At 37.6% G+C, this 23,512-nt stretch overlaps 1 protein-coding gene across 2 annotated transcripts in view; it reads left to right on the top strand.

Annotated features, from left to right (window-relative positions):
* oxsr1b (oxidative stress responsive kinase 1b) overlaps window positions 1-23,512 on the top strand; it is a 76,626-nt gene that overhangs the window by 6,136 nt on the left and 46,978 nt on the right. For both annotated transcript variants that reach the window (XM_017717715.2, XM_037533977.1), the window contains exon 2: window positions 13,774-13,886. In XM_017717715.2, the coding sequence (XP_017573204.1) occupies window positions 13,774-13,886 (113 nt within the window). The remainder of the gene's footprint in view (window positions 1-13,773; window positions 13,887-23,512) is intronic.

Here is a 23,512-nt window from a genome sequence, read left to right as displayed (position 1 = left end):
ATTGTATACAAAACTAGAGGCGTGTCACTACCATGTTATTACAGAACACCTGCAGGTTATTATTAAGTGCTGATGTAAAGTAAAATGTCAAAGTAGTTCTTTGTGATATAAACAGCGCTGTTTGGACTTGTGATTGAAAGTTCCATACAGCATTAACCAGAGATGGTTGTTGATATTTGAATATTTCAATATCCAACCTGATATTGGTATTCCTTGGCTTATCTATGTGTCTGTTTTTTCAGGGCATGTTATTTTCCCCCCAGATAAAAATAGAAAGAGCAGTGACGTGTAAGACTGTAACACACTAAATTTAGTTTTTAAAGATGTGAGTAACCATTGTGGCTGCTCCACAGATAGGTGAGGTGCATTACTAAGCGGCAAATGATTTGAAGCTGTTCCAGTTTCACAGCTCATAGCATGGCATGCAGTGCAGTGACTTTGCTGTGGCTGGTCCAGTAAATTCATTTACATGTTCTGTTTTTGATTCAGTTGAAATAGTTGTTTCTCATTCAGTATAAAATGTCCATCCCTCCAGTTTATAATTGATTGACATGCGTGTAAATTAGGGTCCCGACTGATACGAACATTTTGTAACTGATACTGATTTAAAGGCGCTAAACATTTGGATTACGGTTACATATACGAATATTATATGATCAAAGAGACTCCAGTAATTTTAGGAAACAGTGGTTAACTAATTAACACGCCTGTTAGTGTGAATCGTCAGATCTAGTTATTGGTTCCCAATTTTCAAATTTCAATGCCTTAAAAAAAAAGCTACGCTGAGTTTTGGGAATATGACATCTCTCAACTCATTTGCAATATTTGAAGAGAACTCGGTCAAAACTTGGTGAAGGACATGAACTTTTTTCAGCTACTTGGTCTAATATCTCGTCATATCTTCATTAGTATAATTTTTGCATTTGATTTTGCATTTGAGACCTAAACATCAAGTCAGACTCTATATGTGTCCATGCATGACACGTTTATATATATATATATATATATATATATATATATATATATATATATATATATATATATATATATATATATATATATATAATGTGTGTGTGCAAGTATTTTAAGATGTTTTTAGAGAGATGCTGAAATAAGCAGCTTTGTGTTTTATTGCAACTTGATGCAACTTTCCTGTATTTTGATCCTGGTGGAATTTTATATGGGCCATGTAAAACTTTCCAAGAAGGAACCGGTCCTGGTCTCATGCTGTTTGCGTTTTGCTCAAGCTCTCCATTTGAAATGAATACATGTGAAGAGGGACGTCCTAGCTCAGGAGCATGCTCAGCAGATCCAATATTTTGGTTACTTATTACATAGATATCTCCACAACTAAGAACAACACGTTCTTACGAACAACACTAAGTGTCAGATGTACTGTTTCCTAGTCAAAATGTGAATAAGGACAGCTTGAACTGACTCAATTCAGAGCAAGCAGCTGAACAAAGCTCACAGTGGAAGGCTGTGTATTTTTCCTCTGTATTGTGTTTTCTGGAGCGGCATGAATATCCTTTTGAGTTAATTTGGTGGTATCCTCTGGAATTCCTATATATAGAAAACAACAAAATTGTTTTTTCATAATAAAAATGAACCTATATGTATAGCACAAAGTAACAAAGGAAAAACAACCAAAAAATTGGACAGAGTCTACATAAATATTCAAGATATTTCATGTATACTGTTTTAAAATTTTTATGGTTCATAAATAAAATCCATCTCTTGCATTCTTTCCCTGAATTTTGAATATAGAGCTAACAGTGAAAGACTAAACATGCGGAACAGTTTCTCCTTCATTAAATATTGCTATTAAAGAGATCTCTCAATGAATTGATTTGCAAGCTGTCTAAGACTCTTCAGGGAGCTTTCCAATTTCAGACTGGTGCATGAAACTTTAATAAGCCAGTATTTGGATGTCTCAGATTTGGATCAAATTCCCAGACCTGGTGTAGAAAACCAGTTATGGGATGTTATTAGGCAGTGGATTAGCTTGGAATTAGTGAATAAGTCAGTTTTACCATCAGCCAATTCTTACATTCTTACACTACTAAACTGCAGCATTGTGCTGGTTTGAACATATCAGGCCAGTTGAATAAGCAGCTTGAGAGCAAACTGCTATTAGACTTTGTCACTTTATTTAAATGTTCATACAGTGCATTAGGCCACACGCTATCATTATTTTATCATATTCAAATTTACGAGATGTGGTCTAAACTTCCTCAGGCTTTAAAACATCAGCACAGTTTTCTAAAACCTTTTCATCTGCATCAGAAAGAAAAAAAAAAAGATTTGAGAAGACTCACAGGAGAAAGGTTGACTAGGATGAGGTGATAATACGAGTGATGGACCCTGGTATGTGACATTTCCCAACCACTATTCCAATAATCCCTGCTCTGTGGTGGTGACTGTCATGTCTAATAGTATTTGTTATAGTCCTTTTTTAGGAATGCTTCTTAATGACAAAAATAATGTATGTGTGGACAAATTATATAATGATAATGAAGTAATGCCTTCACATCCAGCAACTACATTGAGTATTGTTGGCAAAATGTCCGACTTGTTTCTGATTGATCTAAAATTATTTTGTACTATACCTTGAACAGTACTTAAAGAAACTTTATTACATTTTCATACTCAGTCAGTTTTTGTTGATGTGACCAGAAAACAGAATTGAATAATACAGTAAGTGATAAACTCACTTTTGAGCGATAAAGTTGGATTGATTTTGTTTTTCTTTCCAGATTTGTTCTCAGGCAAGCTCATATAACTTCATAAAACATCACCCTGGAGAGTGCTTTTCCAAAAGCTCCAGCCTAAAATGCAGTATTCTTGTGGACGGGAGGCCAAAATGCAGAGCAAAAAAAAAACTATGATTTAATGAGACCAAGGTCTGAGGAAAGCAGTAATGGTGGTCAGGCTGAGGGTAGACAGTTGGTCCTTGGAGTCAGTAAGATCCAAATGTGACATGTCTCATTGAAGGCTGGAATTATGTGAGGAATGTGTGAGGCATGCAATAGAAAGGTAATGAAGGGCTCCGGATATCAGAAGAAGCGGTCGGCCTGAGGAAATGCAAACACAGGGCCGAGCCTGAAGGAGCTTATTGACTATCACTGCTCTGAGGTAGCACTGTCCACTCACCAAGTCTGCTGAGCATACCTATACATAGAATGTCTGTCTGGAGGTTAATTAATCTGTTTATGACATGTTGGGGTTTTATGAACTCTAAAAAGAGATTTGACATAGACCGCGCACCGAGTTTGCTGGGAGCTAATGAACGACATCGATTCTTGGTGTTTGAAAGTGTCTATTAATAACGCTGAAGTTATTATGAGATGAATTCTCCATGTTTGAATGTGTGTAAGTATATTTATGCCTGTGCCACAATATTAGCAGTGCTGTTTGACAGTATTATTTTTGCGTCAAGATATATCTGTTTCTTTGCCACTTAATAGCAGAGACTCAGTTGTGTAAAAAGCCATCCACGGCTTGGTTGAATGTATTATCTGGGTTGTGGATCATTCTCAGCGCTGCAGTGAGACCGATGCAGTGGTGGTGTGTTGGCCTGCGTTACGTTGGTACAAGTGGATCGGACACAGTATTGCTACTGGAGTTTTTAAACACTGTCCACTCAATGTCCACTCTACTAGACACTTTAGCAGTGACATTGAGGTATTGCTGTGCCTGATCCACTCATACCAGTGCATTAACACACCACCACCACGTCAGTGTTGCTGCAGTGCTGAAAATGATCTACCACCAAAGTAATACTTGCTCAGTGATGGTGCTGTGGGCGCCTTGACCATTGAAGATAAAACAGGGTGAAAGTGGGCTAACAAATTATGGAGAGAAACAGATGGACTCTATATGGACAGTCTATAATTGTAGAACTACAAAGTGTATTAATATGGTAAGTGGAGCTGATAGTCAGTAAAGATTGTAGATACAAGGAGATGTACTTTGACATTGTTTGGTGTGTGATGGCAGTAGTCATTCGCTCGGAAGACGCATCTTTCACCAAGGTTTTAACTGAGTTTTCTTTCAACACACACTTAACAATCAACATGTTCATCCACTCGGGGAGGGGTATAAAGCACAGCACGTTCTTCTTTATGTTTTGTACAGTTACATGTTTCCACCAGAGAGGCCTTAAAATCCTGAAATTTCACGCTGCTTTAACTTCTATTAAAACTTAAGAATGTGTGATGGAGAAATGATTGAGGTTTTGCTCTGAGATCAACAAAATACACGAGAGCAACAATACGCTAGAACAACTTTGCTCAGTTTATTTGAAAGTCGGTGAGTGCTGCAAGAAAACTATTGAGCGACATGTTATAAATTGCCAAATTTTCCAAAATGCATTTGCCTTTTATTCTATGACCGACTTCTGAACAGAACATGGTATTAGGCAGGGTCTCTGAGGTAGCTGAGCATTTTCTCTCCATGACATATGGGGATGGAAGGAAGTGGTGGGCTGAAACATTATATTATTGATTTAATAGTACTTGTCCTGCCTTTTTGGTGCACTCAGATGATGTTTGAGGTGAAGCAGATGTCATTACAGTTGATCAAAGATTACAGGAAAATGAGAATTTTGATTTTAAATTGTAATATAAATCTTGCTAACATGGGGGGGGTGGTTAAATGAGAATTACACCCATTTTTCAAAAAACGTCTACATAGACGAATCATTAACACAATTATTCAGAGAGGTTTGATATATTTAGATTTGAAATATTTTACTATAGAGAAACTTGCTGATGGATTTCTTTACAGTGGTGGTGAAACCAGAGGTCACAAATTGTTTGCAATGCAAATATTGCCATTTTATTTACTATACAAAATGATCCATGAATCTACATGTTTTTCTGAGTTTTTATGTGTAATGTTGATGATGGTTTTATTGGGGACTGTTTTGCTATAGAACACACTGCGTGTACTCATGAATAGATTTTAAAGAACTCATTTTAAGCTAAAACAGTCTTAAAACTATCGTAAATGAACGTTTCAGGCTTCAGACAACATATTCATAAGTATTTCATGTAATAACGTTCTGTGAGGGAGCCTTTCGAGGCTTTAAATTCTTTGTGTCTGGTTCCGATCACCACAGATGTGAACAATTCTGACTCAGTACGTTTCTTTGGAATTCAACATGCCATATCAAACCACTCTTAATGGCTTTGTTTACATCTAAATGATTTCATTATGCAAAAACAACTCTATGGAATTCCCCTTTAGTTTTAATTCAGGTTTACTTTAAATGACACAACTAAAGCCTTTAGCTTATTAAGTATTAGATATTTTAAAAACAATAAAGGACATGATAGTGCACGATTAATATACTATATTTTGGTGCAGTTGGTTCAGTAAGGCTTTATTCAGCACGTGTGCTTAAAAGAATCAAAGCATTGATGGTAATTGTGATAGTGCGTACATTGGTTTGTGTGTGGTTGGGAATTCAGCCAGCTGGGGTGTAACCAAATAACGTCAGCTGGCTCTTCTTTACTTAATTCTCTAATGTGGTAACCTAGTAACCTAATATTGAATTATTTGAATTGGAAGCCAGCAATCAAAAACAGGCCTCCCTGACAGTGTTGCTGTGGCACAGACTTGAGCTGTAACGGAAAAGATGATGCTTGTGTTTCCCTCGTAATAATACTGCATAGTGGTTTTTGATGTCCGTTCATTGAGGAACACACCCTGGGCTTTCCTTGCATAATCCTGTAATCAGACAACAGCACTTTACATTGGCTTTGCTTGATATTCTGTCTGTTATCACATATACACAAACAAACAAATAAATATAATACACACACCATGGAAATAAGTACCATAGATTAATAAAATGAGGAACAATAAGTTGGCTTTGTCATGCCAATTTTCTAAAGACAATACTAGCATTCTGTCCATATAGTGCAATCTTACTGTAATGGGTGGTGAGGCCTTCACCACCCCTTACAGTGCACAGTTAAAAGAAACTGAAAAACATCACCACAGACGGAAGCAATACAGCAAGTAACGTTACCTTGTGTTAGGCCATAATCGGCAACATATGTGATGACTGCCTGAGAGAATTTCAAGCCAAGTCAATGTAAAGTGCTGTTGTCTGATTGCTGGCTTACGCAAGGAAAAACGCAAAAAAAACTACTATGCAATATTATTATGAGGGCAAACACAAGCATCATCTTTTCCGCTGCAGCTCAAGTCTGTGCCACAGCAACACTATCCATATCCTCTGTAATTCCTCAATATAGAAAACAACAAAAAAAATATTCATGATAAAAATGAACATATGTATAGCGCAAAGTTACAAAGGAAAAACAACCGGAAAAAAATCTAAGATTCTACATAAATATGTATGAAATATCTTCAGTAGCATTTAAATAATGGTTCATAAATAAAATCCATCTCCTGCATTCTTGAACAGTGTATGTGTGTCTGTGTACAAATCCATTTCCAAAATAGTTGGGGTGGGTTTAGGAAACTTTTCCAATTCCTTTCAGTCCATTTTAAATGAGATCAGGCCCAGAGAAGATGGCGGTGTTTTTGGATCCTGTTTATATCTGGTTTCTTCTTTGCAATGTTGAGTTTTAACTTTAGCGTTTGTGAATGCAGTGATTAACTGTTTTCACAGACAGTGGTTTTCTGAAGTGTACCTGAGCCCATGCAGTGATTTCCTCTACAGAACCATGTCTGTTTTTGATGTAGTGGCTAATGCATCTTTTTTTAATCTTATGTACCGTAAATGATGAAAAGCAAAAATACTTTGCAGTTTTACATTGAGGAACGTTATTCTTGAGTTGTTCTTGAATTGTTGCACTGTTTGATCGTGCAGTCTTTCACAGAGTGGTGAATCCTTCATCTTTACTTCTGAAAGACTCAGCCTATCTGGGATGCTTTTTTAAATTCCCAATCATGTTATTGACCTGTTGCTAAATAACCACAAGTTTTTTTTTTTAATTATTATTATTTATTTATTTTTCAAGTATGACACAACTTTACCAGCCTTTTGTTGCCCCTGTCACAACTTTTTTGGAACGTGGTGTTGGCACCAAATTTAAAATGGGCTTATATTATTGTTATAAATAATAACGTTTCAACGTTTGATTTGTAATATTTTCAGGGAAATATAGGTGTTAATAAAAACAAAATGCAATTATGTGCAAATAATTTAACATTTTTAGTGTCCCAACTTTTTTGGAAATGGGATTGTGTCTATGCATGTGCGCAAAATCTAATCTATACATGAAATTACTTGGAATACCATAGCAACTTCCTGGGATAACTTAGCAATACCTTAGCAACCACCTAAGATTTCGTAAGAATGAACTTTGTTAGCGTGACAAAGCCATTCACAGCATTTCCTCTTCTGGTATTGCTACATATTATAATTGGGCTACTTCTTTTAATATATTAAAATATACTTGTTTATTAATAATTTGATGATTAAAGGTTGACCTGCTCTAAATTAATTTACTTTTATTGTGATTTGACGGTTACCTTGATGGTCAGGATGCTCACAACTGTCATTAAATATATATTGTGATTTTGGTCGTGAGCCTAGTTTGAGAGATCAAGATTATAAAGGCTAATATTGCGACATCATAAACAAATGATTGCCCAACTGGTGACTGAAGGTCCCATATTTGTGTTTTCTTGTATCTTATGTTTTTCCTGAAGTCCACTTATTACATTTGTGTGGTTCTTTCGTTTGTGTACCAAAAACTCTCAGAAAATTTTTTGCATAGCCATTTTTCAACCTCTTTATTCAGAAATAAACAGGCTCTTTTTGTTACTGTGCCTTTAATACTGATATGAGCTCTATTCTGATTGGCTATCTTGTCTTGTGTCTCATGCAAAAGCAGGCTTTGCTGAAACACTCCTTTTAACTTCAGTGTGACTGGGCAGGGCTAAACTGCTGCCATTTTAATAGACAGAATAGATAAATGCAGAAGCAAGCCGTTTTTGCAGCTTACTTTCCATAAATGGCTCATATAAACTCAGCAGGGAGCAGTGTGTTTTTGTCAAATTCTTTATTTCAGAAAATTTTATTTTAGAAATTTAGTTTTCCATGATATAGACTTTCCATTTGATTCCTTAACAGTGGCAATGAACTTATTTGATATTGATATGCTATGTCTAAAGCATATAGGGGTGGTCAGGACGATGATATTTATTATTAAAAATGACATCATTGTCTTTACTGAGTAAAGCTTGGATCTCAGAAGTATTTCAACTATTTATATGGGACTTTTCATTCAGTTCAGTTCTTAATTATTCTACTTCATGGCCCCAGAGTGGAATATTATATGAGAGTTTATATTGCATGCTCCCTTTAATTTGGATTTAACTCCGATGGGTTTCATTTACTGACTTGGTTTGGTGCCACTGCAGTGTATACTATATTGAAAATGTCATGTTTTTTTTTCATAAAACAGGGAAAATATTCAAAATATTCTGCAATGTTTTTGGGTCACTAAGGACATTTGTGACCCTGACCATGTTAATCGGCTTTGTACGAAAAGGTCAGATTTTTTTTTTTTCCTTTCTTTTCCAGTGAAACTCGTGTTCAGACAACTCTCGGGTGGATTTGATCTACTCATCACAGGCATTTGCATGAACTTGTGGAGTCAAACTTCTGTGCCAGCTCGAGTGCACACTGTCTTTAAGACAAAAGAATGACTTATCAAATACTAAGAAACTCTGAAATTCACATTAACTGACGGCTGATTGGCTCTTTGTGGGGATTAATATTGGGACCTTGAGTCAGTGCTGGCATCAGAGACTTGATCTTCATTCCCCTTGACACACGTAACCTCACCATTCCTCCACATCATGTTAGACTGGAGTATTAAATATAGTTCCTGTTCCTGATTGATGAAAGTTAAGAGTCCTGCTTGGATGGTCTGCTTTCCATTCTGAGTGTGAGGAGGGTGTCTGTTAACTGTCCAGGGACTCGCACTGTGTGGCTGCTGTGAATACTTGTCTTTAGGCCAAATCATGACCGGTGAGGTCACTGGCTGAATTAAAAGGGAGCAATATGTGGGATCACTGAAAGGAGCCTTTGCAAATTCTGTCTTTGCAAATCCTGTACTTTGATCACATAACTTGTGTGGTATTTAGAGTGTGGATCAGTCCTTCCGTAGTCTTATTTTAGGGCTATTATGATTAATCAATTAAGCTTGATTTAAAAAATAGATTATCTTAAATTTCACCCACAAAATTTTACACTTCACTTTTATTGATGGCATCCATTTAGCAAAAAAAAAAAAAAAAATTAAATCAATCCCAAAATTAAAAACCGAATATCTACCCAACGAATGAGTATCCAGGTAGTTTAATATTCGGGTCTAGCTCTACCAAGCAGTGCTCAATCACCAATAAGTGCGTGAAAATGTAAACTAGAATGGTGTTTTATATTGACTGATAATTTAAAATGATTATTTTGCGGAAGACTTTGGGAAGGTGCTATAGGCTGCATCCACATTACCAGGTTGAAGTGGCACAAATCAGATTTTTTGCATTAATGTGACAGATCTGATGTTCTTGAAACTGTGTGGACATGCAAATCTGATCATTTCAAATCAGAGCTGAGCCACTTTGGCTACATTCACATTGTAGGTCTCAATTCCAATTGTTTGCTCATATCTGACCTTTTAAATTCAATGGGTTCACATTTGTGTACGTAACTGAAATGACCCTCATGTGCACATCCTAATCACTGTCATGTCACCAAATCACAGGCATCATGAACAGCACACAAAAGGCTGAGTAGGCCTTCATCTCAGAGTTTGCTCTAAACAGCTCTTAACTGTTCATTATTAGAGTAAGACAAAGGGGGAAAAGGGTCCAATACATTGATTTTGCACTGTTTACTGTCTTTAGATTAGGTGCTGCTGCCATGTTAACACTAAATGGTGCGTTCCACAATGGGGGGAAGACTCCCACATGGATTCCCTTCTAAGCATTCTAGTAAAGGTTGCATGGCCACAAATAGAATGCTTATCCGATCTAGGACCGCATATGAAAGTTCACATCGACATCTGATTGTTTTACCTTAATGTGTCACTTTTCGGAGCTGTAGTAAACATGTGTATCTTGTCTTTTCAAATCAGACCTGATCCACTTTCATATCTTCTCCTAGATCAGGTGCATATCTGATTCATGGCCATGTGATCTCATCGTCCAGTTTTGGCAGCATGTCAGCAGCAACTAACCAAAAAAACCTGGTGGTACTTCATAGAAGCTCCAAATATTTTGGCCTTTTTTACCTTCACCCTGAATCATGAACAGCTGACAGTTGATCAGAGCTGGTCAGAGCTTGAGGCTCACGTTGCTAGTTTGTTTCTTTTGTTGTTTATAAAACACATGGCTTATTCATGTGATGCTATTGATCAAGATGTGCTCTTTTGGCTCATTTCAAAGCACTGGTTTGATAGATATTGGACACTTATAAACATGATTAAAGATTTGCTCTGAGCAAAAAAATTGGAATTGATAAGATATAAATATAAGCTAAACTGCAATTATTAATTGCAGGTACTGTGAGCTAGAACTAGTTTTGTTGGTTCCTGTTTGGGTCAGTTCTTTATTTTTAATGTGCAGTGGAAAAACACCCATCGGTATCATTCTTTCATTCTTAAACTTTCTACACCCCCCCCCCCCCCCCAATTACATTTTGGCTGTTGAAAAACAGCCTTATGAATATGGTTATAAACCAGGTTTTAATTAAAAAAAAGAGGGCACTTCATTTAATCCGTGGTGCCCTGCTGGCTCAATCAAAATACTAAAGAAAGAGGTTGTTGTTAATATCTGGGCATATGGAGAGAGCTTGGGACACTGATGAAAGCTCATTGTAGGGGAAAAAAAAAGAAATAAAACGCCTCATGCTGTACTCTTTCACTACAGTAGGTAAAACTCTGCTGCAGGGAATGTGGCAGTGGTGCCGTCATTTGTGTATAGACTAACTCAGAGTGGAAACATGAGCGTATGCTGATTTGAGTCCTCTATGCCCTGGAAGTGTTCCCTAGGCTGTGTAGGCTAAAATAATGCTGCTTACTCGATAAAATGTCCATGTGTGTAACTGAAATGGGATATAGTCGCTTTTCTCGTATCTCTGGCAGGAAACTTTTCCTGAAAAGTGGAATAATTTCTTGCAGAATGTCTTACAATGGCCGACCTTTTACAAAGCTAAAGTCAGCTTCTTATTCTCCAGCTTCAGTTTCCCCATTCCACCTTAAATGATGCCTGAGGTGCCAGAATGTAACTGCTGCACCATTTAAGGTGGAACTGGACAATTTAAACCAGAAGGTGGCGAATAAGAAACTGACTTCAGTTTTGCGACTTCTTAGTGTTTTATTTGATGTTTAATCTGCAGGGAGAATTAGCACTTGTTGGCTTCTTTAACTCTAGTGTTTGACTATTTATTGTTAAAACTGCATTGAATGATCAGCAGAGCTTTATTTTACTGCAAAAGAGGTCTATTTTGTTTTTACCTAATAAAAAAGATAATTCTGCTGTGGAGCCACAACAGGGCGTAAAAGAGTTGCATGTTACTGACCCCTGCGTTAGAGCTATCTGTGAATTACAGTATAAAAGCAATGTCTTGTAAATGTCAGTGTTTTATTAGCAAGATTTTTTTCAGCCTTATTAAGGCAGAACTCCTTTGAGGGTAATAAGGTCATTCAGAGTGGTTTGATTTATAGAGTGGAAATATAGTTTATTGTAGAGAAACGTACCAGCTCCGATTTAGTTAGGGGATAGAAATCAGGTCCAAAATTACCAGTGAACTTGCATGTGTATTTTTAGTTTTCTTTGGAACAAATTTTGCCCCACAGCACCATTCATGTACGTTTAGGCCATGAAATTGCGGGGAAAAAAATTATTACCACTTCATGTAAGGTTGTTTTTTTTAATGTACCTTTTAGAGACATTAAACTCCTCAGACATCTGGTTCCTATCACTACCACTGTGAATATTTCTGACTCGCTAAGTTTCTAAGTCAGTAAGTAATTGAAAACCACTGTGAATAACTTTTACATCTCAACAATTGAGTTAATCATGAATCCTAGAATTTAAAATGGCAGAGTTTAGAAGAGCCCTCTCTCCTCCCTTTTTCTCTTCTGTGCCAGTCAGTGGCGCATCAAGCACAAGCTTATTAAACACCTCTAGAGATTAACCTTAGAAGTAAATTTGAAGTCCAAGTTTAGAATGTCCAGTCAAATCCTCTGTAGTTGGTCAGGCGTGGGCTGTGTCCTCTTCTGTGTTGTATGTCTGACAATGCTGAGGCTAAGCTGGTGCTTTAATTTTAACTGTCTAGCCCTCGCTCATGTGCGTTGTCCACTAGGACTTGTTAGAACCTGATCTCTACCCTGGACAAGTCTGTGTGCTTGGTCAGCAATAGCTCATCCTTGGCTGTTTGTTCTCTGAGGCTGATTAGTAAACGCTCTACATTAGGGGTGGGAATCTCTAGGCACCTCACGATTTGAGTCGATTACGATTCAGAGGCTGCGATGCGATTATAAAATGATTATCAATGCATCTTAATGCATCTTTTTTTTTTTTTTTTTTTTTCCTGTACAGGATTTCTGTTTTCTCAGAGTGGGAGGACTTGATACTTTTAAAGATAAATATTTGTAATGATCCGTAATGAATTTACTTCCAGTATCTTTTATTAATAAAACAAATGGAAGTGATGTGAGAAGTGAATTGGAATACTGTCATTAACTGCTCTTGTTTGGAGCACATGAGACACTGGTTCTTCTTTTCGACTACCCATCTTCTGTTTTTCTTGTCCGTTGATCCAGTGAAATCAATGACTTAAAAATATGGCATTGGACATGGTCATGTGCTGTGTTGCCATTGGTTTGATTGTTGACAAGTGGAACTTGTTCCACTAAGTTGAGACACTTGCAACAGGATGCTTTACATTACGCAACTCAAGTGCAGTTTGGTTTCGTGTAGGTTTCAGGCATCCAGAGTTGCATGAAAGTTTCACCGTGTAAAGCCAGCCTTGTAAAGTCTGTGAAAATATTTTTTTTGCTTTTTAGTAACATTAGGATTGCACTTAAATACGAATTACAGCAATTAAAAAAAAATTTCTGCATAATTCGAAGGTGGAGATGTAGGTAGTCATTTGATGGGAGATCAAATTTCTTTGTGTTGGAAGCTGGGGTTGTGATGCCTATAATACAAATATGGCCACTTTATTTACTGTCCAAACCCACCAGTGAACATGCACATCTTCTGGGCTTTTCTATGTATTGCTGTTGATGGTAAAATAGTGCCAAGTCTGATAAAATAAGTGTTCTTTGTGTACTGTTTTGCCTAGCGTGTACTTCTCTGCCCTGTTTCAGGACAAAATCTTCAGTCTTCTGTCTCAAAATTTCATGTATTAGTTTTTTGTGAAGGAATTATTTAAGGCATTAAATGCTTCGGTTGTGTGGTGCAACACCACTGTGAACATTTGTCTGTTTCTGGAGAGCAGAGCTTTTTGTATCAAATCACTCTCAATAGGTGTTCAAAGCTTGACTGTTTAGTTAAGAGGAAGTTTTGAAAAATCTGAGGAATTTCCCTTAAAGACTGTAGACTGGGGGAAGGTTTCTTTGCGAATGGAAAGCTGCTGTTAATGTGAGCTTCTGTAAGTGTCATCATACAAGACAACATACAGCACAGCTCTCTGGGAGGCGGGTGGTCTGTCCTTGCAACAGCGTTATATTAAATGCAGCGTTGACTTTAACATTAATATTTGCTTTGTTACAGGGAGTGGAGCCACAGCAGTTGTCCAGGCGGCCTACTGCGTACCCAGAAAGGAAAAGGTTGCCATTAAACGCATCAACCTGGAGAAATGCCAGACCAGCATGGACGAGCTTCTGGTAATGAAACAGTTGCACAAACACAAACAGATTTGGAAGTTTAGTTACCAAACAGCAGTACAGGTGCTTGTGATGGCAGTTATTTTATGATGTTACCATGTTGTTTGGCTTTCGACTGCTGAACTCTTAAGAAATCTGTTGCATAACAGAATGGTTTGGTGAAAAATCCGATTTGCACAAATATACGACTTACCCCAGATTTATCAGCCAAGACATGTTTGATGTCCAAGTTTTGCTTCTTTAGCATTAGAGCTGTTAGAATAATGGTGCTACTAGACATCACTAGTCACCCAAATCTTTTTTGCAAATACATTCTCAAAACTTATTTTGACCTGCTTAAACCTAATTGAGATATAAATAAAGTCACAAAGACTGGCTTTACACAGTGAGACTTTCAAGCAACTAGTTGCATGTTGCGAGTTCCCTAGGGCAGGGGGTGTGCTTTTCAACTGGCCAAAAAACCTCTTTTATTTTATTTTCTTGTCCATTGATCCATTGAAATCAGTGATATTGAAAGTTTGGCATTGGACATTGTCATATGTCGTTCACAGTAGTTTGTTGTGAAATTCTCTGTTCACACATGTACAGTGTTTTTTTTTTTAAATATCCAAAGAATCAGTGAACCCACACAACCGCTGAGTTTTTAATGTATAGTATTCATGGTAAAATCATAGTAAATCTGAAAATAAGTTCTCTGGGGGAACTATTTTTCCTTACAGCACTTGGCATGTACCTCTTTCCTGAATATATTCAAGTTTTATGTCAAATCTTTTTCAATCCTGTCATAAGTCTGTTTCAGACTTAAGTCATATTTCATGCAGTGCATTCTTGTGAGTTGGCCTTTAGATGTGTTTTTAGATGAATTCCTTAGATGCCTGGTTTCTGCCACCACCTCCTGTTTTAGAAAAGTTTCTTTAGAATTCAGATATTTAATTTCAGACTAATTTAAGTCTGAATGACTTTGATTACTTCTAAACAGTCTCATTCTGCTGTTTTTGAAAAATCAGTGCAGTTTCTCTTAAACAAATACATCCAAACTGCAGTTTATCAGAAAAATCACAGCTTTCATGTAGATATATGGACATTACAGATTATTTGTGGTTTCTGTTTTATAAATGGCTGTTTATCTACAATGTTTTAACTTAAAATACATATTTACAAATAGAAACAACATTTCACAGTGTAATTCATGTAATTATGTCCTTATGATGCTTGAATGTAAGGGGGAGCTGATACAGTAAGTCACACTTTGCTCTACACTGCTTCTACCAGCCTACACAATCTTGGTAAAGCTTTGGGCATGAATTTATGGAAAAGACTCTGGTGTGTACCGATGTGTAGTGTTTGTTAATAATGTTAGTCGTATAGCTCCAGTGCTAATCTAAAGCAGAATCTGGACACCAAACATGTCTTGGCTGATCGACTGCATCTGGGCTAAATGGAAATTTTTCACTGAAGTGTTTCTTTTAAGGCTTTCCTGAAAAGCATTCATTGTGCTGTTTTTGGGGTGGGAAATCTAATTGGTGAGTTTAAGGTTTTCTGCTGGAATGCATGTGGAACCTGTCCAGCAGGGTTTAACCAATGCAGTAGTTTCTTACAAAGAACACCTCATGACTAAAACATCATTGTCATCACGGATCATCGCAGGCCATACATGAGAAACTCCCAAAGGCGAAGAACAAAGACCAGCATTGTGGAAGTGTCGCTTGTCTTCTGACAACTGCTCATTAAATCGTTTTCCCAACTGCAAAGAGATGATGCAGTCATCCTCTCCTAAAGGTACTGTGGAGTATCAATGTAGACTCATTACGCCTGTATGGGTATTTCACATGTGACTCTCCTGGATTTAATCTTTGTCCTGCTTTATTAACTTAATTTTTCAAGGTCTTGAGGAGCTCAAAAGGTTGTCCACAGGTTGTAAATGTAACTTACCATCAGGCTGTAAATCTTCTTTGATTCTTTAGTGCTGGAAAAAGCTGATTGTGTTGTTCAGGCAGAGTGGAGGGGGATAACGACTAATATTTCTGATTTTCTACAGTATACTGTATGGAACTATTCTTCAGAATTAGTTCAGGAACTGTGATCCCCCAGTCATCTTCTTCTTTCGGCTGCTCCATTTAGGGGTCGCCACAGCGGATCATCTGCCTCCATCTTGCCCTGTCCATTGCCTCCTCTACTTTCACACCAAAAACTGTGATCCCCCAGTAAAAAAAAAAAAGCTAACCATTTAATGCCAAGGCATTTAAAAAGATAAAAATTAATATGCGGAATGTATACAAAATCACTATTTATAGAATACTTTCTATTGGGAGGGGCTGTTCCAATTTAAATTTCAACTTGTAGAAGTAATACTTTTAAAATATTTTGGCACTTTTTTCCAATTTCATTTTATATTTTAAATATTTATATTTTAGATTCATAGTGAAGTTGAAAGATTTATATTTATCATGAGTCAAATTTTAAAATAAAAACACTATATACAAAAAACACTGTCCCACATTTTCATGTCCCTATTACGTTGTAGTCTATAGGTGGATTTTAGTGTGAAATTCAAGTCAGTTAAAAGTCCAAAATGGGGTTTCAACTCTGACTTTGAACCAGTTTGTTAGTTAACCACAAATCAGACATTTTGTCAAGTTTTTAAACTATTATCAATATCGCATATAATACCAGTAGTAAGAATGGAAAATAGAACATACTACTATACTATAATTTGAGCTCATGGCAGTTCAGTACAAAAGTGGTTATACTTATTGAACATGCACATTGGTATAAACAAATGCTGCAACTATTCAGTGTTTCATTTAAGTACAGATTACACTGTGCTTTTGTTTTATGCCACTGACACAGCCATAAAATAAGTAGTACAAAGCACAGCTAGTGCAGAAGCATATCATATACTGCAGTAATACAGCCTTTAAATGTTGTTTTACAGTAATGATGACACTACCCAATCACGTTTTATTTAGATCACTTTTTTTAATACTTGGCAGTCCATGTAATTTTAACACTAGAAACTTTGGTCAGTAGGGGGAGCAGTGCCCCCACTGGTCAACCTCAGACTCCACCTACGAGCACAGCCATTGGCTCACAACTCCATTAAATGTGGTCATTTTGGCTTTCTACCGACACATCTTCATGAATTAGGGTGTGTCTCATATAAATTATGCTAGTGAGGTACTGGTATTGTGGCGCTTGATTTCACGCACTGGAGCTGATTCATCATTTGCTCTCAGATCAGCGCTTATTTTCACACCAAAGCAAAATTTCATGGTGTGGAGTAGAATTAGATGCAGAGTAGTTTCATTTATTTTTTTTTAATACAACTTTGACTAATAAGCATCAGTGTTTCCAAATATAATGTTATCAAATCAGATAATTAACTAAGAATACAATTAACTGAATAATGTTATGAGCCCATGATTCTTAAATATTGCTACTTTGTGTAAGTACCAACAAGGGAACTGTGGGACAATTATTTTATTTGTTTTTTACATATATGTATTCCAGTGAAAAAAAAAGATAAAATACATACAATGGAACTGAGCCCAGCTGGGTTAGCATTAGACGGATAACACTTAGTTGTAGAAGGACTCAAATGCAGGAAAATGAGTACAGTGCAGATGTTTCAGCATAGTAGCACACAGTCACCTAACTCTTCTGCTTTTCCGATGATTAGAATAATATAGGTGCCAATTCTGTGGCTTATTCGCACAACTTGACACAAGACTTCTGATAAAATACTTTCATGTAACAAAAACAGTCTTGTAGGTGAGTTTTGAGAGATATCTATCCAACTGCTGTCAAAAATTTCCAGGTGATGTAATACAAGATGACCAAAAGCATGTCCTGCTTGAACTCGTTCAACTACAATAAAAGATCAGTGTTCCATTTGAGCTCTTATTAAGTTCTTTAGGCGAGCCATTCCACAGTGAAAAACGTGTTCATGTAGCACTCTGATGTCGTTCTTCTAAACAACGGAGTTTTTTTTAACCTACTGGTGGGATGAATTGGATGAAGGATCAGAGTTTTGTGCAGAAGTGGCCCACATGGAAAGTAGCCTGGTTGGGTTTGCCTTTATGTCCTGCTGAGCAACTGCAGGAAGCGTTAAATTAAACACAGATTGCTACTAAAGTGCGCTGGATCTGCGGTCAGCTAAAAGCAAGCATTCTACATTTGGGCTAGAACCTTGGGCAAATTCCTCCAAGAAGAACGGTCGATTGCACGCATGATACGGCCCGTTTACCCCAGCAGAGCATGCTCTACTTCTCCTCAGTATGATCTCTGATGGTCAGTGTCTTCAAGGATCCCAAATATGTGAGAAAAATAAGAAATGATTTGTACGATTGACTCCTTTTCGTTGAGTGAGATCTTTTATCACAGAAACTCTGCTAGTGTTGTTGTGACCCAGGCTCTCACTCGGTTGAAGCCTCCAGACTAGCAATGATGTAATGGTGTGTCCATAGTGGCTCCTCTGTGTTTCATCACAGCGTCCATATGACGTGACTCTCCCCGGGTGTTCTCAAGACACGTGACGAATATGCTAATGCTTCATCTGATGAAACCGCTTGCATACTAAAAGCACTTGACTGCGAGACAAATTTCACTCTAAATTCTGAGTGAAATTCCTCGTTGTAGCAGCTGTTGCTGGAAGGAAGATCTCTGCCTGCAGCAGACACAGAATAGTTTGGTCTATATTCCCCAGTCATCCACTAATCAGAATTCATTTGCTTCCCCTTCTCTCAGCTCCAGCTCTCCTCGCTCAGCTTTCGTTTCAGAACTGCTGAATATTAAAATCTGTGCAGTCGATGTGCTGAGATCGTAGCCTTTGTTCGTTTCTGAAGGAGTGCCCCCCCGCGCCCCATGCCTCGGAGGAATGCTTCTCCCTGTATTGACAGCTCTCTTGTGAGGTGAATCAGCAGAATTTCCTTTCCAGCCCAGTTCCCTTCGGAATATCTGCTTTGATCTGACGACGCGTCCCAGTAATGAATCGGACACTTTTGTCTTTTGTTGGAGGCGCTTTTCGCCTTTTGTTGGGTGCCAAGCTGCATGAAGGGTGGGTGGGGCACGGGAGGTGGCAGCTGTCACAGAAGCCTGTTTCAGCATGAGGTCATCCTGCTGCCCACGGCTGCCCAGCCACAGGGTTCAGGGCTGGTGCAGAGCCGTGCGGTCATGTTTTCAGCTGTGCTGTCGTGGCAGCATCCTTTGGCAAGGAAGATTGATCCTTTTGGTGGGTTCAGCTGAAAATAATCACACCAGACATCAACTAAATATGGCCAGAAAAGTTCTACTCTTGTTTTTGTGAAGACACGTGTTAGAGTACGTTTGCTATTCATGCAAAGTTACCTGTTGAATTAACTGCAAAAGAAAATATACCTCGACTTGGAACTCTGATGGGAGTTTCTAGATAGATTGATAGAATATTATTGATCCTGATGGAAAATTGCAGTTAGGCATATAATTGCACATAAACTTATGTATATTAAGTGGAACTAAAAATAAAATGGAGACTGCAACAGACATAAATTAAGCAGAAATAAAAATTAGACAGAAGTTAGATTAAAGGGAAGTTCTAATATAGTCAAGTAAAAGAACCTAGTAAATCTATAATGTGGCTGAGTCACCTTTTGTGCAATGATTTTATTTATTTATTTATTTTTTTAGCCGATGTTAAACCAGCGAGCCGTATCTTCCTTCGTTTCCCTGTTAAATTTAAATTGGATTCATCGTTTAGCAGTAATACAGCTGGATCCACTGGAATTTAGTCCAACCAGGGCAGGTATGGTATTATCCTTTATCCAGAAGTCATTAACATCCCCACATTCCCACACAATGTGCAAAAAAGTTCCCATAGGTTGTTGTGGGCATGCAAGTAACGGGTTTTTAAAAAAATCAGACAGGCCACTATTTCAAACTGATATTTGGTGCCATGTTTAGTTGATGCTGGCCTCATGTGCTGAAGTAACTGGATTTTACTACATTTGTAACCCTAGAAATAAATTTTTTCATTTCTCTGTAATGCCAGTCCAAGTGGATCTTGTCCCAGCTTCTGCATTTTATAAAGGTTTATGTATCGGCACATATATACATGAAAATATCAGATCAGTACAAGCATTGGCCCAAATATCCAATATTGGTGCATCACTACTCTTCATAAACCTGCTGTTTTTGAGCTAAGCAGTGTGTAAGTTATGAGGTTTGTGGACTAACATTAGCATTTGTTTGTGTATTTTAAAAACTTAATATTGACTTCTTTTCTAGGTGTGCATTAGCCATGTCACCTATGGATTTTTGTGGTCTAGTTCTGGAGATGCTGGGCTCAGAACTGTAGAGAAGTTCTTCCTTTCTTCAGCACCTAATGTTAGCGGTGTGTGCAACTTCTTTACAAGCATTCATTTAACATTTTTGGATGTTTGTCATATTATGATATTCATTTATTTGTTGTTATTATTATGTGAAGGAATTATCTGCCTGTTAATGTGACAAGCTGTAATAATAATGTATGCAGATTTTTATGGCAAACTGAGGATCTCTTCACCTAGAGCTTAAATACCACCACTGAAAAAAAAAACGTGTGATGCTTTATTTAAGACCCATCAAGCACATGGCTTTTTTTACACATGAAATCTATATTTACTAAATGAGTTGAATTTTAAGCTAAGTAGAAAGCTGTGTTGTCTCCTAGCTAATGTATATTGCGCATTGACAGAATCAGCTGCCGAATGTTCAGGCGTTTTTGATGGTTTTAAACTGAGATGGTTTAGAATATTCCATTGACTAACGTTAGTAATGCAACATGATGAGCCTCAGTGATGTTGTAAGAGCAATGTAAGGTCATGTTCACAAATCACTTACGGTAAGAAGGGGGAGTAGTTTGGTTTGTCAGAACATCAGCACGAAAGAAAAAGCTACCATTTACTGGCTGAATTTAGATCCTTTTTGCCAGCTTCATGCTGGAAGTTTCCATTCCAGATCTGTTCTGGTGCCTGTATAAGTATTTAACTTTCAGTTTGTCCGTTTCCTCGTCATTCTCCTGCTTCAGAATCGACATGTTTTATTTCTTGGTGGTCAAAGGTAACTTTATGCTTCTGGGAAAACTGAGTCGTTTTGAACGTTGTGTGTGACTACTTTATCCTTCATTTTAAGCCATAATCATACTTCTTTTTTTTTTATTATTAATTAATTAATTAATTTTTTACACTGTCTGCTTTCATAAGTACATTGTCATCAGTGAATTGCTGTCCTTTTCAGATTAGGCCATTAACTCACTCTTGTAGCAGTACCAGAACTTTTTAGAATAAACAAACATGTAACACTACAGGATTGGCATAATTAATTACACAAAGTAATGTACTTTGGATGCCTCTGTTTTAAGCAGGGGTCACTTTGAAAATGTAAAATGTAATAAAAGATCGACTTCAGAAATATTTGTTGATTGCTCTGTGTTGTAACTTATATTGTGTAATGATTTATTTATTTATGTATGTATGTATGTATCTATTTATGGCAGTATTTCAAATATGTTTTGCATACTGCCTTACAAATGCCAATGCTGTGTCTTGTCTCTGAGGCCTGAATAACTAAACATAATTAACTATATTCATACGTTATACTGGCTGCACTCTGTTAGGACAGAGGAAAGGATTGCATTCCTCTGCTTGTGAGAGGATCTATATGGTGGCACTTTGTTCTGCTTGAGGAGCTTGTAAATGTTGCATGACTAAAGCGCCTCCTTTAAAATGGCCTCTGAGTAAATTGGGAGGAAATATTTAGAAAAATGTTAAGGAAAGTACTCTATGAATTATGCATGAGTCTGTGTGAAGTGAAAACTGCAGATTTATCCCTTTCCAATTGAGCATGAAAATGAACCGGGGGTCCTCCAGAGAGCACAGAGGCATATTATGGCTCTCTTTGCGGTTCACTCAGGGAGCAAAACCTGCCTGTAATCATGGTGAGCACCATATGATTCCTCAAATCGCATTCTGGGCCCTCCAGGGGGTCAGCCGAGCGGGCAGGACCAACAAGCAAATCTCTGCAGTCATGCATTAGCATGGGTTATGCCGTTGCACCCCTTTGTGGACCAGATTTTTAAGTCTGCATACTTCCGACATGGTGTGTGGTGACCTGTTACAACTATAAAGACACATTTTGTGGTGAGAAACATGGGACCATTGCACTGGACAGGTTATGTTGTCCTTTTAGTTTGTTTTGAAAAGAACATCAAGAAATGTGTTCTTTTCTCACCCGTAAAATACACAAACAATTGTGTGCCTCTCTTACTGTCCACACAGTCCACGAACACCGAGACCTCAGATGTTGGCCTGCAGATACATGGCTCTCTCCAGCGTTGACTGAGTTTAATTCTGGAGCAATTCAATCCGTTCCAGTTTGTCAGTTCATCTGTCTCTGCACAAGCTATTCCTCCCAGATACCAGAGAGGAGAGAGAAGAATGACAGTGACACAACTGCAGACAGGGGGCTGGGCCTGAAAAACATCCACGGGCTCATAATCCCCATCCACTCCCAGAGCAGTGAAAGCAGAGGTTCATCCCCGCCCGACTGACCAAAGTTGACCCTGAACAAAAAAGTGGAGCGTTAGGTGGCTGGGAGGACGCAATCAGGAAAGGGTTTCCCATTCTTAACCCACTTCCACCCAGACAGTGTGCGTAGCTTTGTTAGCGTAAACAGATCCAGCACTTTTGTTACTAGAAGAGGCCTTTTGACTCGAGGACATTTCTCATGCAAGTCCAAGTTTTTATTTTCTGGAGTGAGTCACTCGCACTTCAGGCGTAATTGTAATCCTAGGTTAGATCTCTCTTATTTGTCCCTCTAGTCTATCCTCTGGCAATTGGTGAACAGACCAACCTCTACCCATAATTCGTTTTTTTTCATGCTTCCTGCATTTTAGGAAGTACACATATTGAAATGTTCAAAGTTCAGTACAAGGTTGCAAAACATACAGTTTAAAAACTTCTCAACTGTGCAACAGTGTGTAGTCACTTTGCGCAAGCAAGTTATTGAATGTCATTTTGAACTCGTTTTAGCATGTTGGAATGCAGTGGCTGGATTCATTTTTGATTTTGAGTGTGAAGAAATGCTTTATTTATTTATTTATTTTTGTTGTTGTTGTTGTTGTTGTTGTTGTTGTTGTTGTTGTTAAATAATAATAATAAATAATAATAATTATTATTATTGTTGTTATTATTATTATTATTATTATTATTATTACATTTTAAGAATGTTCCCCAGAACCGAATGATCATTTTAAACCAAAAACATGCAAGTGGGTTTCTGTCATATGGAGTATTTGGGCAAAGCTGTTCCTTCCCTCTTGAGTTAGCTGTCATGTACTAAACCCAGTTTTCCACAGTAGAATGCTCTCCACAAACTCTTGTACTAGTGTGTCATTTAAACCCAAAAAGAAATTTGAGCCATTGTGCATTGATCTCATTATTTGGAACTGAATGCAGGGACCGACCATATTCCCAAACCTTCATTCTGGACAGCTACCTTCCTGTAGAGTTTGCTTCCAATAAGCTGTTTCGTCCCTTCTTTCACTCTAATACATATGATCCAGCCAGTCAGATGTTGATCAGCTGGAGCAGATGTGAAAACTGTCATTGGAA

The sequence above is a fragment of the Pygocentrus nattereri genome, chromosome 24, assembly GCF_015220715.1.
Source record: "Pygocentrus nattereri isolate fPygNat1 chromosome 24, fPygNat1.pri, whole genome shotgun sequence".
In the NCBI taxonomy this organism is placed as follows: Eukaryota; Metazoa; Chordata; class Actinopteri; order Characiformes; family Serrasalmidae; genus Pygocentrus; species Pygocentrus nattereri.
The sequence above is the reverse complement of the archived record's forward strand: the minus strand, read 5'-3'. Positions and strand labels throughout refer to the sequence as shown.